Source organism: Oenanthe melanoleuca, chromosome 24 (assembly GCF_029582105.1).
Source record: "Oenanthe melanoleuca isolate GR-GAL-2019-014 chromosome 24, OMel1.0, whole genome shotgun sequence".
Lineage (NCBI taxonomy): Eukaryota > Metazoa > Chordata > Aves > Passeriformes > Muscicapidae > Oenanthe > Oenanthe melanoleuca.
In genome coordinates this window covers 6079763-6096931 of record NC_079357.1, presented here as the reverse complement: position 1 = coordinate 6096931, position 17169 = coordinate 6079763, and the positions used below count along the sequence as shown (strand labels likewise).

Here is a 17169-nt window from a genome sequence, read left to right as displayed (position 1 = left end):
GCCAGCTCTGACTGTGCCCAGTGCTTCAGCCACCTGAAAATGTCTCAGATGCCCTGATGAATCCCTGTGGTCTCTATTTTTTAATTTAGAGCAAAAAGCAGCTGTTGCTGTGAATAATTACCCTCATGTCTGGATTACACACAGTGTTGTTCCCTTCACAACTCCAAAACATTGTTCCTTGAGGGCTTATATTTCCAGGCCTGTCAATCCAACACCTTTCACCAGCACTAAATTCATTTACAAGTGGGGGGGAAATAAAAAATAATTAAAAAAAAATCTTCAAAAAAATAATCAAGGCCCATTAAAAAACCATTTGGGAGCCCATCCACCTCCCAGGCTTGCTTGGCTGAACTTGACATTAATTAGGCTAAATCCAAAGGCAGCACCTTCCCCAGGAGTTGGCTGGAAAGCTCTCAGCACTCCCCCCATGGCTGCAATTTCCAGGGTTTGTACCTAGTTAGGGATTATAATCTTTAACAGCTGCCTGATTTACTCAGCTCATTCCCTCCCAGATGCTGACGCCCTCTCGCTCCTCCTGCCATCACTTCTCTCAGGATTTTGCATTTATAGGAGTGAAAGTATGTGATGGAGACCTCCAAAAAGATAAAATCCTCCTCCTGCTGCTGGTCAATAAGAGGTGGGGGTTTGTTTGCCATAAATCCATGAGCTCTGCCTGCCAGATTAGCGTTGGCCAGACAAATTTGGCACTGACCGTGCTGTATAATTAGAAAAAAAAATTAAAAAAAAAAATAAAAAAATAAACCCAAAGCAGCAGAAATGCTTGTGGGAACGTGTCAGTTTGCTGGCTGGGAGGACAACAGGGGAAGTTTAGTCTGCTGCAAGGGCCAGGGGGTCGGCACTGCCTGGGCCTTGGCACCCCCTCCCAGCTGGTCCCACGGCCGTGCTGCAGGCTCCATCCCAGTCAGAAAAGCTGCCCAGCCCTTCTCTGGCTGCCTGACCCAGGATTCTGATCCTCCTCAGGGCTGCCAGGGTGGGAAAAGGCCTTTTCTGCTTGAAGAGCAGGGTTTTGCCAGATGCAGGAAGGACCAGCCGCGTTATCGAGGTGTCGGTGCTGGGAGAGCAGGGGAGGAGGGGCTGGGGTCTCACATCCTGGCTCCACACCAGCACTTTGCTTTCCATCCCCAGGCTCAAGTGAACATTCCTGCTTTCCCAGGCACAGCAGAGCCCTTCCCAGTTTCTTTCTTCTCCCTGGAGAAGTTTTCTGCAGGACATGTGTTATCAATTAGGTCCATTAGTTCAATGTACGTCTGGTTTTGCTTTTGTCTCCTGGCAAAGTCCAGTAATTATAATTATTATTAATAGTAATGGCAGTAATATATATTTATGTGTGTGTATGTAGAGATATAAAAATAGCAAGGCAGCATCCCAGCCCCAGGGAGCTGATCCACAGCCACGTTGAAGCCCTGGACCAAAACACCAGATGAGGCAGGAGCATTTCCCTCACCCTCCATAGTTTCTCTCCTTACACTCCAGGTAATCCCTTTAAAAAAAAATAGAAATTAAGCTTCTTGGGTTTCAGCACAGGACAAATATAAACAAGCAGATTTGCAGGCAGTCCCAGAGGCAGGATTGAATTTTAGCTTCCTAAAGACATTTGGTGTGCTCTGCCCAAGCCATCCTCAGCTCTCCAGCTCAGCCAGGGATGGATTTGGACCAAAATGGGGATTCCTGGACATGATTCCTTGGCCTGAGGGGGTGAGGCTCATGCCTCTTGCCCCATCTGATTGTCCTGACCTTCACTCCCCTGCAGGTAAAGGCTCATCAGTGTCCCCTGAAGGGAAAAACAGCCAGTTCAGTCTTTTATTGGGTACTGGGGAATCCAAATATGACAAATTCACAGTGAAGGGAAGAAACAACAAAACCTTTCAGTGCTGGAAAATGAGGGAAAGCATCAAATGCAGCATCTCATGATGCTGGGAAAAGCCACTCCTTCTTCTCAGGCAGAATCTGATGCTCCACATCATTCCTCCTGCACCAGGAGCCTGTTCCTGTGCTCAAGGCTTGACACAACATCTGTGTCACCCCCTCCCCTCCAGCTGGGTGTTTCTGGCCTTTATTTCTTCTTTATTTCTTCCTCACCAGGTAAATTGTGTGAGGGTTTTATCTCTCTGGGTGATCTTTAAGGGCATCTGGTTAAAAGTGTGGGGCTGACACCTGGAGGAGCAAGGTGAGAGTTTTAATTTAATTTTCTGCTCCTGAGCAGACACCTGAGGTGGAAGTTATGGCTCCAATGGGTGGAAATCTCCCTCCCTGCTCCAAATAAAACCATTACAGCTGGTGCCTTTGCAGTGTGGGATATATTTAGGGTGAAAGGGAACTTTGTTGTGAGGGGAGGCTGAGGGGAATGGTTCTCAGCTGTTTCTTTGTGATTAAACATTAGGGAGAAATTCTTCCCTGTGAGGGTGCTGAGACCTGGCACAGAGCAGCTGTGGCTGCCCCATCCTGGCAGTGCCCAAGGCCAGCCTGGGCAGGGCTTGGAGCAGCCTGGGGCAGTGGAAGGTGTCCCTGCTTGTGGCAGGGGGGATGGAATGAGGTGATCCTCACAGTCCCTTCCAACACAAACCATCCTGAGGTTCTGTGATGATGAAAAGCAAAGTGAGCTTTTCCCCCCAATAAAACACACGAAATTTCCAAATCATTACAGCATAATGAGGGAATAAATTGCATTTTCTGGGGGAAAATGAAATCCTAGGCAACCTGCTGAGAGCTGGAGGGGGTGACATCAGGCATCCCTGAGCTGACACATCCCAGGAAAAGGAAGGGATTTATCTCACCATTGGCCCTGGTGCAACAGGGAAGAAAGAGGGCTCTGACTCAGGGAGGGTGTGCTGAGAAATTTGGGAGGAACACACAGCCAGGGCTGTTCCAGGATGTGAGAGTGCTGTTCCAGTTTACATCAATCCTTTTAACTCTATATTCCTGTCAGCCTGACAATAGAACATCCTGACTCAAGCCCAACCAGCCTCCCTCACTGAGCATCCCCTTGGGGCTCACAGGGACTGATTCAGCTCTGGGCTCCTTCAGGCTGGGTTTCTTTTTCACCAACAACCAATCCTGTGGCAGAACCAAATCAGAATAAACCTGCTGGGCTTTTAAAGTGATGGTTTTGATGCCTTAGGATTTTAGCTTTTATATTTTCCATCTATTTGTAATCCTGCTATTCTTTAGTGTATAACTCTAAACTCCATATCCAGTGGGAGCTGCTGCTCTCCCATTTTGGGCAGACACAACAATTCCTCTCTAGGCCTGGCAATCAAGGACACCTCACTGCCTCAGGCCTGAGAGATGGAAACAAAAGTGAGCTGGGGGAGCAAACTTGGGGTGAACCTGAATTTGTCATTGGAAGATTAACCCCCAATATGTAAATGGACCAAACTTTTCAAAGTGTGAAAACCTGTGACCCATTGTCCATTTTGGGTGCAGCCCCTGGGGGGCTTTGTCTGCCCTAATTGTACCTGAAGGCCCTTCAATAAATAGAACTGCTTTTTATTCTCTTAGTTTTGTCTCACCTCTGTTTTTAGGTCACACAAAAAGGCATCAGTTGTGTTGTTTAGTCAATTAGCTGACACTATAAAGGGGCCAGGATCACAACCAGACAAGGAATGCCCTGCAGGCACCAACACAGCAGCTCCTGCAGCAGCGAGTCCCCAGGGAGGCGGGTGTAACTTTAAATACAGATTTATTCGGGTTTGCTATTGACGCACAAACAGCAGAGATCGATGTTCAGTATACATGGTATACACAAAGCAGCCTGTACCTTCGGCATCTCCGTCCTTCTGCTGCAGCCTCAGCAGAAGAACCACGCACCAGGAGCCCAGCAAGGGGCTGCAGTCTGTCGGGGGCTGGGAACCCGGCTGTGGGATGGCAGCACACAGAGGGCAGCCCCAGGGCTCTGCCCCACAGGCTCAGGTTTGCAGGAAAACCCTCGGGAAATGGAGCTGTGTTCATGGGAATGGAGACCTGGAAGGGATTTCCTAAGAACATTAACTCCTGTTCCCTGCTGGGCAGAGCAACCACAACATCTGCTCCTGGCTCTGAGGATGTGGGGGTGTTGAAAGAGGCATCAGATCGATCCTCTGGGAGGATCCCTGGGGAGAGTGAGCCCACAAACACTGTCACAAGGAGTCTGTGAGCTGCTGGAAAGCCCTAAGGAGGGAACTCTGATGGCACCTGTGCCATTTCTTGTCATTCTCACCTTGCCCACAGAGACCTTCTGGAGCCACCCAAGGGGCAGCAGTTTCCATGTTGTACCTCCAAGGGACTGAACAAGCGCAGAGGGCTCCAAGCCTCCACTTGCTGAGACGGCACCTTCTTCCTGTCCAAAATCTGTCTCTCATCCCTAAAACACCTTTCTGCTGGTCCCCAGGAACTGCACAGCTTGACCCAGAGGCTTTGGCCTGCTCACAGTCACAGCTCATTGATTAAGAGGCACCTTCATCAGTGACAAAGCAAAAAAATTCAATGGTGCCTGATGACTTGATCTGAGCAAGAGACCTAAATGATAAATGGGGGTTGGGAGAGGTAAAACAACCTCTGACCACAACAGGCACAATGCTACAAAACCATGAGAGGTACAGAACACCCCCAGAATAACTGGAGGGGGAAGCTGGTTGCAAATGCTTTGCAGCAGCAAGAGGTCTGACAGTCCCTCTTTCCCTGCATGCCTGAACCCTGCTGAGCCCCTTTTTCCTCAGGAAAGCCAAAGGCCCAAATGAATCTCCCTCTCCCTCAGCTCAAAAGGGATGCCAGGGAAGTCACCCCAGCTCTGATAGAGCTCAGGATGTCTCAGGGAGGCTTTACAGGAAAATATTCCAACCTGGTTAAAGAGGAAAAAAATACCCCAACCTGGTTAAAGAGGAAAAAATACCCCAACCTGGTTAAAGGCTAGAGGCAATGGGATGGATGTCTGGGCATGACACACTGGTCCCATTGAGCATTGAGCACCATTTCCAGAGCAAAGCAAAGTCTCAGTGACTGGGGGGGCTGTGTCTGACCCTGTGGAATTACAGCACAGCTGTTTGTTGTTTTTTTGGAATGCCAGCTCAAACCTCAGGTTTTAGCCCCGAAAAGTTTCAGGTGGAGCAGGGTGTAAGGGAGCATCCAGATGTTCACACAGCCCCATCCCAAAGCACCATAGGAAACCTCAGGCTGGTGAGATCCCCTGGGAATGCAAGTTTACATCCATCAGGAGGGGAGGAAGGAGGTTAAAAAAATACAGAGTTAAGCACCATAAAATTTACACTGGTCAGGTCATAAACATGAGGAGAGAATGAAAATAAAGCCACCACCTTCCAGCCTGGCCCAGGGGACAACAAAGTGCCCCCAGCGAGCCCTGGAGGCGTCAGTCCCAGCGCCTCGTCGCACCGGTGGTCGTTGCATTGGTAAATCCTTTTGGTCCTGCCTAGCACGAGTGTTGGGGGAGTCCAGGGAGAAGGGAGGTAGGGTTGGTCCTGGGAAGGTGGGGGGAGGCTCCACCTGTGCAATTCAGGGGCGTCCCCCTGCCTGTAGCACGGATCCCTCACAGGCAGGGGCGATGCTCCTCGTTTCCATCTGTCCCCCAGCTCCCAGCCTGGTTTCCGTGCCCTTCAGTGGCTTCGAGGTAGATGTTCATTCCTTCTCTGTCTCCAAGCGACCTGGCTGGTAAAATCCCTCTCTCCCAGGTGCGTGGGGTTGTCCCCATACCCAAATCCCCTTTTTTTTCCCATTTTTTCCTTATTTTTTCCCCCTTTTGCTATGTGCTATGGACGTCTCCCCCTCTCCCACCCTCTGGCTGCTGCTTGGCCGCACCCAGCCATACCACCACCACAGCTTCCTCGCAGGCAGCCCTCGCCCCGCTCAGCACGGCCTCAAGGTGCAGAAATCCAGCTCCTGCGGCTTCCTCCTGAAACTGCAGCCGTCCCGCGGCAGCAGGCGCCCGCCGGGGCCCAGGCACTTGAGCGCCCGCCTCTTGAAGCCGCGGCCGCAGCTCTTGGAGCAGGGGGCCCAGGGCCCGGGCTGCCAGGCCGGGCAGGGCTCCCCGCACAGCCGCACGTCGGCCGGGCGCTGCGCCGCGTCGCACCCGGCGGCCGGCTGCCCGTAGGAGTCGCGGCACGCCACCGACCTCTTCTGCAGCCCGTCGCCGCAGCTGGCCGAGCACGCCTCCCAGCCGCCCACCGCCCACCGGTAGGACGGCCGCTTGTAGCTCGGCCTCCCGCCGTCCAGCCGGTTGGACAGGCTGAGGACGCTGTTGTTGATGTCCTCGCCCTCCTTCTTGTAGGAGGATTTGTCCTCCTTGCCCTCCTTGGGCAGGTAGAAGGAGTAGCGGACGCGAGGAGGGGTCATCTTCCCCACGGAGAGCACCTCCAGCGTCAGGGGCTCCTGGATGGGCTTGGAGGCCTGCAGGCTCTCGACGGCCGTGCCGGTGCCGCTGTAGCGCAGCACGCTGCCCTTGACCATCAGGTCCCTCTCGACGGCCGAGACGATGAAGTGGCCGTTCAGCAGGTACTTGCCCTGCGCGTTCTTCAGCGCCAGGTAGTTGTCGTCGCTGATGAGCCCTTTGTAGCCCCGCTGGCGGATGTCGATGTTGGAGGCGCCCGCGGGGATCACCACCACGAAGTTGTAGCCGTGCCTAAAGAGAACGGGCAGGACATCAGACACTGTGCATTACCTCAGCCCCGAGATCCTCCCACCCCTACGTCTGTCTCCTTCCTGTGAAGATCATTTGGAATCTCCCCACTGTGTTGGGTTTTGTCTAGGCTGATGTCACCCAGCTACAGGAAGACGCATCAGCCCCTCTATCTGAACAGCATTCCACCAGCAGAAGTCAACACAACATTAAATGTGTCCTGCTTCTCCTTCAGAGCCAGCCCAGGTGTCTGTGCCGTGATGTACACGAGCACCAGCAGGTTTTGCTCAGGATGGATTTATCCCGTCACCATCCCCACAACCTTCCTGCATCCCCCCACCAAAACACAGAGCTGGGAGCAGGGGAAGCATTCGTGGTCACCAAACACTCACATGGGTTTGGTGAACAAGCCTGAGACCTTCTTGCAGCTCTTGTTGTCTCCTCCGCAGACACTGCATTTGTCAAACTTCTTCTTGGAGCCCAGCTTCCCATCACAGCCTGCCTTGATGCATTTGCCCTGGACACAGATCGAGGTGGAGTCCGGGGAGCAAGGGGTGCCATCCACAACCTAAACCAGGTGAGTAAAACAAGTTGCTGCATTTCCTCTCACACCTCCCAAGGCTTCCCATCCCACCCCAATCCATCCAACAGGTGCTGAGGAGATGCCAGCAGGCACCATGTGGCTCTTTGCTCATGTTCTGGTCTGCAGGCAGGATTTTGGGGTCTCTGAGAAAAGATCCAAAAAAATATCCCTTTTCTGTTCCCATCTACAGAATTTCCTGCCCTTTCCCTTGCAGGGAACAAGCTGCACAGGGGACGCTGCTAACATCATCAGTGTTAGCTTAGTGCCACATCTGGATGTCCACCCTGTCCTGGCCACTGCTTCCCCAGCACCCAAACTATCATACTCTATCCCAGGGCCACAGGAATGTACCAGAGGCACATTTACAAGAATAAAAAATGACATCTTCCAGAGGAAGACCCTCCACGGACCAACTCCAGCCCCAAGCTGATTCACAGCAGACTGGTAGACTCCCCTCCTCTACTACTTCATCTGACACCACCCACCCACCAGACAAGGAACACCTATTCATTTCCAGGTGCTCTGCAGCCATCCCACAGCCCAGGCACTGACCGGGGGTCTCCCCCTACCTTGGGTGCCAGCACATAGAAGTAGCCGGTGCCGTTGGCGCGGCAGATGAGCTTGCACTTGTCCCGGGGCGAGACGCCGGAGTATTTGGGAACCCAGGAGATGGAGGCGGTGAGGCGGTTCGTGCTGTGGCTGTAGCCATTGAAAGCCTCACACTGCTCCTCACGGAAACTCTTCCCTGGCACTGAAAATAACAGGGATGAGGTGTTGGGCGCCAGCCTGGAGCTGCAGCTTTATTTCTCTGGGGTTGTCGCGGCCCAAGCAGAGCTCCAGTGGAGGAGCTGGTGGTGGACGGTGGTCAGGACAAACTCAGGGGCTCTCTGTATTCTGGTCTTGAGGTTTGCAGTTTGTTACATAGGGCATGGGTGAAAAGGGCTCAGCTGGGAGCTGCCAGATGCAGATCAAAGCAGGCCCAGAGGAGTGAGATAACAAAGGGGGTAAAGCAAGGGTGAGGGGTGCAGGGACAAGGGCAAGGGAGTGAGAGGGTGTCTGAGGGTGAAGAGCAAGAGAGCATGGTGTCCTTTTACAAAGTCTGAAATCTCCTTCTATGTTGAATATTCTACTCTTTCACTAACCAATCTAGGCCAAGATACAAATTCTCTAACATTTACATACAACTTTCCTATCTCTAAACCTTATCTTGGACCCTTCCTGTCATGCCTGGAGAGGATCTCTTTGGTATGTTTGCAGCAACTGGCATTATCTTAACAAAGGGAGAAGACCTTCAGGCATCCATTGTGCTGCTCTCCAGCCACTCAGTGGAACACTGCTTTCATTTCAATCTCACCTAGTGTCTATACTCTTAGCACCTTTTGCTAGGCAATCCCATCCCCAGGGCGTTCCCATTTCCTGCTGCCCTACCTGCGGCAGCGCAGGGCTCCAGGCTGCAGGAGCGGTACTTGACGCGGATGCCCTGGCAGTAGGAGCCCCCGTTGGCGGGCGCGGGGGCGGTGCAGTCCCTCCGGGCCAGCTGCACCCCGCCGCCGCAGCTCCGCGAGCACGGCCCGTACGGAGCCCACCTGGCCCAGCCGCCGTCCACCTGCGGGGACGGACACACGGATCAGCATCTCCACACTCTGACACAGCCCTGCAGAGGGAAAACCTCCAAACATTCCTTGTGAGGGAGCCCCAGGGGTGATGCTGATCTCGCTGCTGTGGTGACCAGTGGCAGGACCAAAGTCGTGCTGGGCAGGGTCAGGTTGGGTTTCAGGGAAAGGTTCTTCCCAGAGGGTGCTTGGGCAGTGGCCACAGCCCCAAGCCTGGCAGAGCTCAAGAAGCATTTGGACAATACTCTCAGGCATGTGGCGCGACTCTTGGGGCTGAGCAGGGCCAGTACTTGGACTCAGTGATCCTCGTGGGTCTCTTCCAAGACTGCAAATTCTGTGAAACTTGCCCAGAGCTGGCTGGAGCAGAGCAGCAGCCTCAGCCCTTGAGAAATACATGATACCCAAGGGATCTCCTGCTCTTTCCACATCAGCGTCCCCATGCTGGGATCCACCATCAGGAGACTGGGATATCTCTGCCAGCACCTGCTCAGAGTGACCCTGCAGGGTGTTTTCAGAGTGACCCTGCAGGGTGTTTTGGGGTTCCAGCACAAGCACTCAGCCTGTACTTAGAGTGACTCTATGGAGTGTTTTTGGGGTTCCATCTGAGACACTCACCCTGCACTCAGAGTGACCCTGAGGGTGTTCTGGGGTTCCCATCTCAGACACCCAGCACTCAGAGTGACCCTACAGGGTATTTTGGGGTTCCCATCTCAGACACCCACCCTGCACTCAGTGACCCTGCAGGGTGTTCTGGGGTTCCCATCTCAGCCACCCTGCACTCAGAGTGACCCTGAGGGTGTTCTGGGGCTCCATCTCAGACACCCACCCTGCACTCAGTGACCCTGCAGGGTGTTCTGGGCTCCATCTCAGGCACTCACCCTGCACTCAGAGTGACCCTGCAGGGTGTTCTGGGGCTCCATCTCAGGCACTCACCCAGCACTCAGAGTGACCCTGCAGGGTGTTCTGGGGCTCCATCTCAGGCACTCACCCAGCACTCAGAGTGACCCTGAGGGTGTTCTGGGGCTCCATCTCAGGCACCCACCCTGCACTCAGTGACCCTGCAGGGTGTTTTGGGGTTCCCATGTCAGACACCCAGCACTCAGAGTGACCCTGCAGGGTGTTCTGGGCTCCATCTCAGACACTCACCCAGCACTCAGAGTGACCCTGAGGGTGTTCTGGGGCTCCATCTCAGGCACTCACCCAGCACTCAGAGTGACCCTGCAGGGTATTTTGGGGCTCCAGGCACTCACCCTGTACTTGCTGACGTTGTGCCTCTCCACGCAGGCGCCCTTCAGGCAGAAGCGCCCGTCGCCGCAGGCGGTGCCGTCGGCCCAGGGGAAGTGGCGGGTCTGGCACACGACCTGTCCCCGCGCCTTGCCCGTGCACCACAGCTTGGCACAGAGCTGCATGTAGGGGCAGGGCTTGGAGCCCAGCCCGAAGGCCAGCTCGCACTGCTGGCTCAGGCTGTAGCTCGTCCCCGGCAGCTCCTCGGGCAGAGGGATGGGCTTGGCGGGCTGGTCCAGCAAGCAGTCCCCTGCAGGAGGGGGAGAGGGGGCTAGCAGGTCCTGGGGGTTGTGAGGACTAGAGTGCAGGGAGATGAGGGAGAGATTGGGCCAAAGCTACCCCGGGGATGCCCTTCATCCTGGCTGTGTCCCTGACTCAGATGATTCCATCTCCTGGTGATGCCTTGGAGCTGGCCAGCAGCCTGAGTGCAGATGTCACTGCTGGGGACACCCAGGACGTCTGGATGCTACAGAAATGCTCCCATTTCCTTCTCAATTTCCTTCCTTCCAACCTCCCATTTCCTTCTGAACTTCCTTCCTTCCAACCTCCCATTTCCTTCTCAATTTCCTTCCTTCCAACCTCCCATTTCCTTCTAAACTTCCTTCCTTCCAACCTTCCATTTCCTTCTCAATTTCCTTCCTTCCAACCTCCCATTTCCTTCTCAATTTCCTTCCTTCCCATCCTCCCATTTCCTTCTAAATTTGTTTACAGAGCCAGGAAAGGAAGAGCTCTACAACCAACCATCTCTTCCAGTAAACACCTGCAGGGACAGACCCTGTTCTAAGGACAGGGACACAGCTGGGGGCTGAGGGCACAGGAGGGCTCACCATGGCCACTGTCCAGGAAGTCAGTGATGATGGCAGCACTGCAGGCTGACCAGGGGTTGGCACGGTCGATCTGGATGAGGGTGGGGGACATCATGTGGTTGGTCTTCAGGCGGCCAAAGACCTCCTCACAGGCCTTGACATTGTCGTGGGGCATGTTGAACACGTGGCCTGGGGGTGGGAAAGGGAGGCAGTGTGAATAACCCAGCACAGCACCATGAGCAGGAACTCACCCGCCCCCAGACTCTTTCAGGGGAGACTCAGACATGGAGTGGGGCAGAGCCCCAAGGATGGCAGCTGTGGACAGCCCAGAGGAGTCAGCCAACATTCCAGCTCTCTCCCAGGTGCCTCACGCACACGGAAAAGGAAGGGCAAGGGAAATTGTGAAGAGAAGGTGACAGGTGACTTCACACTTGTCCAGCTGTCTCCTCCCTCCCAGAGCTAGGTGTGCCCTCTGCCTGCTGTTTCAGGACTCCTGAATCCTGAAAACCCAGCTGTGGTAGCAACCACAACAGCAAAGCCTTTTGCTTCCTCAGCAGCCCCCTCCCTGCTGGCCCAAGGGGGCTCTTGTACCCAAGCAGAGTTTCCAGAGGTTGTTCTGAGCCTTGCCAGCTCCTGGAAGCGCTGCTGGGAGGAGGAGGAGCAGGGCTGGAGCCTTACCCAGCTCGTGGGCCGTGGTGAAAGCCGAGGGCAGCCCGTCGTCCTCGATGACGGAGCAGCTGCGCTTGGGGTCGCACATGGTGCCCACGTCTGCCATGCCCAGCGTGTCACAGGTGGTGGCACCACACAGGTCCTGCCATCACAGAGGGAAGGGTTAGTCCTGGGCACAGCACAGGCATCGTGTTCCCCACCTCATCCCTGGCCCCCCACGGGGAGCTACTGATGGGAACCACAGCAGGATGGAGGCAGGAAACCTCAATGCTGCCCCAGCCCAGGCTGCACGGTGTGTTTGCACCTAACCCTGGCACCAGGGATGTGTGTGGCACCCTGCCCTGCCTCCAGCAACAGCTTTTCCTCCCCACACAGCTCCTCTGGCCAGCGTGGAGCTGGTTTTGTCACAGAGGAACCAGTCTGGCTCCCTTTGTCCTAAGTGTGAGCTCAAGGACAAGACCCGGGTGGGTGGATGGGAACACATCTGGCCTTGGACTCAGGGCTGAGCCACTTCTCAATCTCATTCCTCAGCTTCTTCCAAGGAACCAGAAAGCCCTGGACCAGGTCCAGAGGTCTCCAAGGCTAAAGAAAGTGCTCTTGCTTCTCTAAGACAATCTCCAGCCATCCTTCAGGAGCAACCAAGCCCAGCTGATCACAGGAGAAACCAGCCCAGGCTTCCCCAAACTGAGGACAGCCAGATCCTACAGAGATGATGCAGGAGAGGCTGGGAAGGGTCTCATCATAGGCAGATCTGCCCTTTTCCAGGTGCTTGTGCTAACAAAAAGTCCACTTAAGACACACTGATGCTGCAGCCTGGCAGTAACCTCGTCCCAGGTGCTCCCTTCCCCTGCTGGGCTGTGGTTTTGGTTTGGGAGGTTGGAGCATCCTCCCCTCCTTGGTGCAGCCCGTGCAGTGGGCACAGAGCTGTTTTCCACATGAAAAGCAAAGTCAGGGATTCGCTGGGCGCTCCCATGCTATAAATAAGTGTGATTCATGCTCAGCACTCGCCCAGCCAAAGCGCCTGGGTTGCTCAAAATCCTGCAGGAGCTGCTCTGCCAATATTTCCAGCAAGGTTTCCAAGCTGAAGGCATTCCCATGCAGGCAGGTTCAGCCGTGGGTAAAGTCCTGATGACTTCAGAGAGCCCCAGGCAGGCTGAGATGGCTTTAACAGGAGACCTGGGGCTGCAGAGCATGGAGGCAAGAGCGGGATCTCCAGAGAGGTGACGTGAAGAAATGTCTGGGTCTGCACAGGTGGTGGAAAACCCCATTGTACACTGGGTTCAGCACTTCGCTCTGCAATTTTCCTGACTGAATTTGCTGCATCCCTGATCCCATCACACACCAGTGTCAGAAAGGAGAAGGGGTGGCAAGCCCACATTGCATTGGCAGTGCCACCACTGATGGGCACAGGTTGATTAAAGGTGCTGGCAAGCCCAGGTGCAGAGTTCCAGTCCCACACTGACCAGTCCAGGGCTGCAGCTTGCCCAGGACCCCTGCCTGTGCTCTGGCCAGCACTGGGGTTTGGGGGTGAGGATGGGGCATGGGGAGGAATGTCACAGCTCACAGCTCCCCGCTCACTGCTCTTTGAAGAGCTCTTTCCTCGCCAGCACAGCGAGCTTTGGCTCCCAGCCCAACACCTGCACTGACACACTGACCCACTTCTCACTTGAACCTCGCTGGGATGCACAGCCAGCAGCTCTGCAGGGGCTTTTCCCTCACTCCTCACCACAGCCTCCTCAGGGCAGCCTGGGCATGCCAGGCAGCACCTCTGGGCTTCAAGGAGAGGTCCTGATCCCCCACCTGAACACCTCCTTCAGCCTTGCCAGGAGTTGGGGCTGCTCAGGAGGGGAGCAGAGAGAATTGGAAGAGGTTTAGGGTGGGAAATCACCGTGCAAGGAGCCGGCTCTGCCTTTGCTCATGTCACCAGTGTCCCCCTTGCTGGCACAGACACAGGGAGCATGCCTGGTCCCCCAAGGGCATCAGCACTCTGCTGCCAGCCTGACCTTCCTGCATGGGACCTTCCAAGGCTTTGCATCACCCCTTGTGAACTTCAAGACATTCCACAGGTCACTTAGGGGGGTCCTTGTGGCTCGTGCATTAATTCACTACTCAGAGTCACGAGCACTCCCTGCCACAGACGCTTCCTGTGTGCATCCACAGCAACTCCAAAAAGCTGAGGCTTGAGCTGCAGTTTCCAAATTCCCCCACAGCAGCCAGATGTTCCTTCATGCAGCATCCCTTTGGTTTTACAGCAAAGCAAAGATGCTCAGCAAACGTTTGCTGGTGTGACACCAAGGTCCAGGAGGGTGGGAGGAGTGGACAAGCCCAGTGCCAGGTGTGCAGGGGTATTTCCAGCAGGCAGCAGGGCAGCTGAAGGCTGGATGCTCTGCAGGACCTTCCAACGAGCAGTGGCTCAGGCAGGATGGGAATCTGCACCCACCAGCTGATCAGGACTGAGCTTCTCAAAGGCAAATCCATCACTCAGCATCGCCGATGGAGGAAGGGAGCAAATCCAAGCAGTAGAAGAGAGCCCCATTCGTCAGCAGCTCATCAACACAACTGAAAACTGCCTATCAACCAGCCTGGAGGTGAAATTCAAGTCGGGGGCTTATGTAACAGCTTTTTGGCAGGAAGATAAGCTTCAGGATGTCAGGGGACCACAGATGGATGCATTCAAGGAAGGCAGATGTCTCCCTGACCGTGTGCCTTTGCATTGAGCTTGCTTTGGGAGTTCAGGAATGGATGGTTTAGCAATGTGTAAAAAATGCAGCCCAGACGTGCTCCACATCTTTTGGATGGCTGGGACGGACTCTGTCCCACGTGCAGCTCCAGTGACCTCACTGGGTTTCCACCAGAGCTGGAGCTGGCCCGTCCCTGCAGAGGTGTCAGCAGTGTCCTCCTCCCTGAGCTGCTCCAGCAGCCTGGCCTTCCATCCTGCCTGTGCTCCCACAGGATTCACAGCTGGCCCGCGGTGGGAGGACAAGAAGACAGACAGGACAAGATCTCACACGTCCTGCACGGCATCATTCCTGCTCCAGGCCATTGTCAGCCCCTGTTGAGCCCAGGCTAGGGACAGCTGAGCTGAACTGGATGCTGCATCCTTCCCACCCACAAGTGCTTGACCTGGGAAAATGTTTTGGAAATGGTCTCCCTGCCGCTGAGGGGAGTTCCTCACCTGTCCCTAATCCAAAAACATCTGGGCAGGGATAGTGGAAGGAGAAAATGCAAGGAGCCTTTGCTGCCAAAGCCTGCTGCAGCCAGGAGAAGACGTGACTGTCTCCTCCAAGCTGGGCTCATCCTGCTCCCACCCCATCTGTGAATTTGGGATGCAGGCACTGGACTGGTGTCCACACTGATACAGGACTACAGGGAAAGAGGAACAGTGGGGAGAGGCTGTGGGAGCCTCAGTGTCACCCGGTTTGTGGGGGTGGGAGGATGCAGAGCTCATCCCACACCCCACATCCCCCGGAGCCACGCCAAAGGCAGCTCCAACCTCTGTCACCACAGGGGTGAGCCAGCCCAGGGCTGTCCCCTCTCCCACTCGAGGGCTGTACACTGGCTGGATCTCTGTGCTTCACTTCCAGCCCTGATCCGGGTCCCTGCAGCACAGCCAGTGCTGAGCAGAGGTCCAGCTCCTCAGGAGGACCTCACACATGAGCCAGAGGGAGCAGGGAGAGGTTTTTTCTTGGCAGGTGGCACTGTGAGCTCTTCCCAGCTGGGGAGGGGGAAGCAGGACCGTGCTCCTCCTCTTCTGGGCTCAGACCTCTCTGTTCAGGGTGCACGCCAGAGCCGCAGGGCACTCGCTGCCGAGCCCCTGCAGGAGGCAGGAGACAGAGCAGCAGGTTTCTGCCCGTGGGGCAACCTGCCTTTGGACACTTCGGCCTCATTCACCCCACGGCAGGGATTTTTCCAGGCTGCTAGCCAAAACCTGCCCAGGGGACAGCAAGGGCTGGCCCAATTCGGCGTGCTCCATGCCTGTGCACCTCCCACCCAGCATCTGAGAGCGGGGGTTCCCTGGGAAAGAGGGAGCAGGCACGGGCACAGCCTCCCCACCGCGCACACAGGTGGCAGAACGCCCCAGCCCAGCGCAGGGCTCTGTGACGGGGGGACAGCTCCTCCGGCCACCCCCGCACCCACCTGCTTGGTGAAGAGGATGGCGGTGTCCCAGTACTCGGGGTGCTTGTCGCTGACCTTGTTCCACTTCTTCTGCCAGGCGCAGAAGTTGCGCAGGGTGAGGGCGGCGTTGCTGGTGACCTTGGGCCCCTTGTCATCCTGCCCGATGAGGAGGAACTTGACCACGGAGATCTGGATGGGGTTCCGGATGCTGGGGTGCTTGTAGAGGCGGGCGGCCGTGGCCATCAGGGTCAGCAGGTAGTGCTGCAGGTCATCCCCGTGGAACTTCACCATCGACTCGTCGGCCACCACCAGGGTCTCCACGAAGCGCGGGACCGAGGCGAAGCGCTTGGCCCGGGCGCCCTTTCCCCCCGCACGGCCCCGGTACTTGTCGAGCGCCTGCAGCACGCCGGGGGTGAGCGCGGAGCCCACGGCGCAGCGCGATGCTGCGGCCCCGACGGGGCGGCGGCGCTGCAGGCGGTGCAGCCCCCCGGAGCCCCCCGCCAGCGGGCTGATCAGGTACTCGGCGCCGCGGTAGCCGAAAGCCCCCCGGAGCCCCCCGCAAAGGCTGAGCGCGGCGAAGGACTCGCGGTCGGCGTTGACATCCCCCGAATAGAAGCAGTGGCGGAGAGCGGGCAGCGGGCGGGCGGCCGCCCCCAGGTAGTGGGCGGCGAAGGCGGGCGCGATGAAGCGGGCGTCGGGGGAGAGGTGCAGGTAGAAATCCTCCCCGAAAGCCGAGAGCTGGATCACCACCGCCTGCCCGCCCCGCGGCGGCTCGGCCGGGCCCCCCCTGAAATAAGCGGGCCCGTTGATGTCGGGGTCCAGGCGCAGCGGGGTGACCAGCGCCGAGTCGGGGTCCGGGGGTCCCCCCGAGGGCAGGCTCAGCCCCGGGGCGCCCAGCAGCAGCAGCGGCAGCAGCGGCAGCATCGTCCCGGCGGGCTCAGGCCGGCGGCATCGGGGTTCGGGGGAGGCGCGGGGGGGAGACAGCAGGACCCGGCCCCCCCCTTCCTTCCTCCCTCCTCCTCCTCCTCCCGGAGCCGCGAGGCTGCAGGAGCGGAGCGGCCCCGCCGGTACCTGCTGTGCGGGGCGCACCGCGCTCTTATAGCGCCGAGCGGGGCGGGATCGGGGCGGAGGCCGGGGCAGCGGGGCCGGCGGAGCCCGAGAGCAGCGGAGAGAGAGAACCGCGCTCCGCCCGGGGCTGCCACCGCCTCCCGGGGCGGAGCGGGGCGGGGGCGGCACGGCACCGGCACCGCCGGGAGCGCGGAGCGGATGGGGTGGGGTGGGATGGGATAGCATTGTGTGTGATGGAACGGGATGCTGGGGTGGGAATAGGATGGAATAAGGAGTGGGGTGGAATAGGATGGGGTGGGATGGGATAGGGTGGGATGTGGGTTTGAGATGGGATGGTATAGAGAGTGGGATGAGATGGATGGGATTGAGGAGCGGGATAGGATTGTGTGGGATGGAATGGGATGC

At 56.6% G+C, this 17169-nt stretch overlaps 1 protein-coding gene across 1 annotated transcript; it reads right to left on the bottom strand.

The window, feature by feature from the left end:
- Window positions 1–3683: 3683 nt before the first annotated feature.
- On the bottom strand, window positions 3684–16845 carry ADAMTS15 (ADAM metallopeptidase with thrombospondin type 1 motif 15). The gene is made up of 8 exons (XM_056509784.1): window positions 15718–16845; window positions 11590–11722; window positions 10933–11100; window positions 10072–10355; window positions 8637–8814; window positions 7778–7959; window positions 7018–7193; window positions 3684–6628 (listed from the first exon to the last, which is right to left on the bottom strand). The coding sequence occupies exons 1-8, from the start codon at window positions 16618–16620 to the stop codon at window positions 5857–5859; spliced, it is 2796 nt and encodes a 931-aa protein (XP_056365759.1). The 5' UTR covers window positions 16621–16845; the 3' UTR covers window positions 3684–5856.
- Between the last annotated feature and the right edge of the window lie 324 nt (window positions 16846–17169).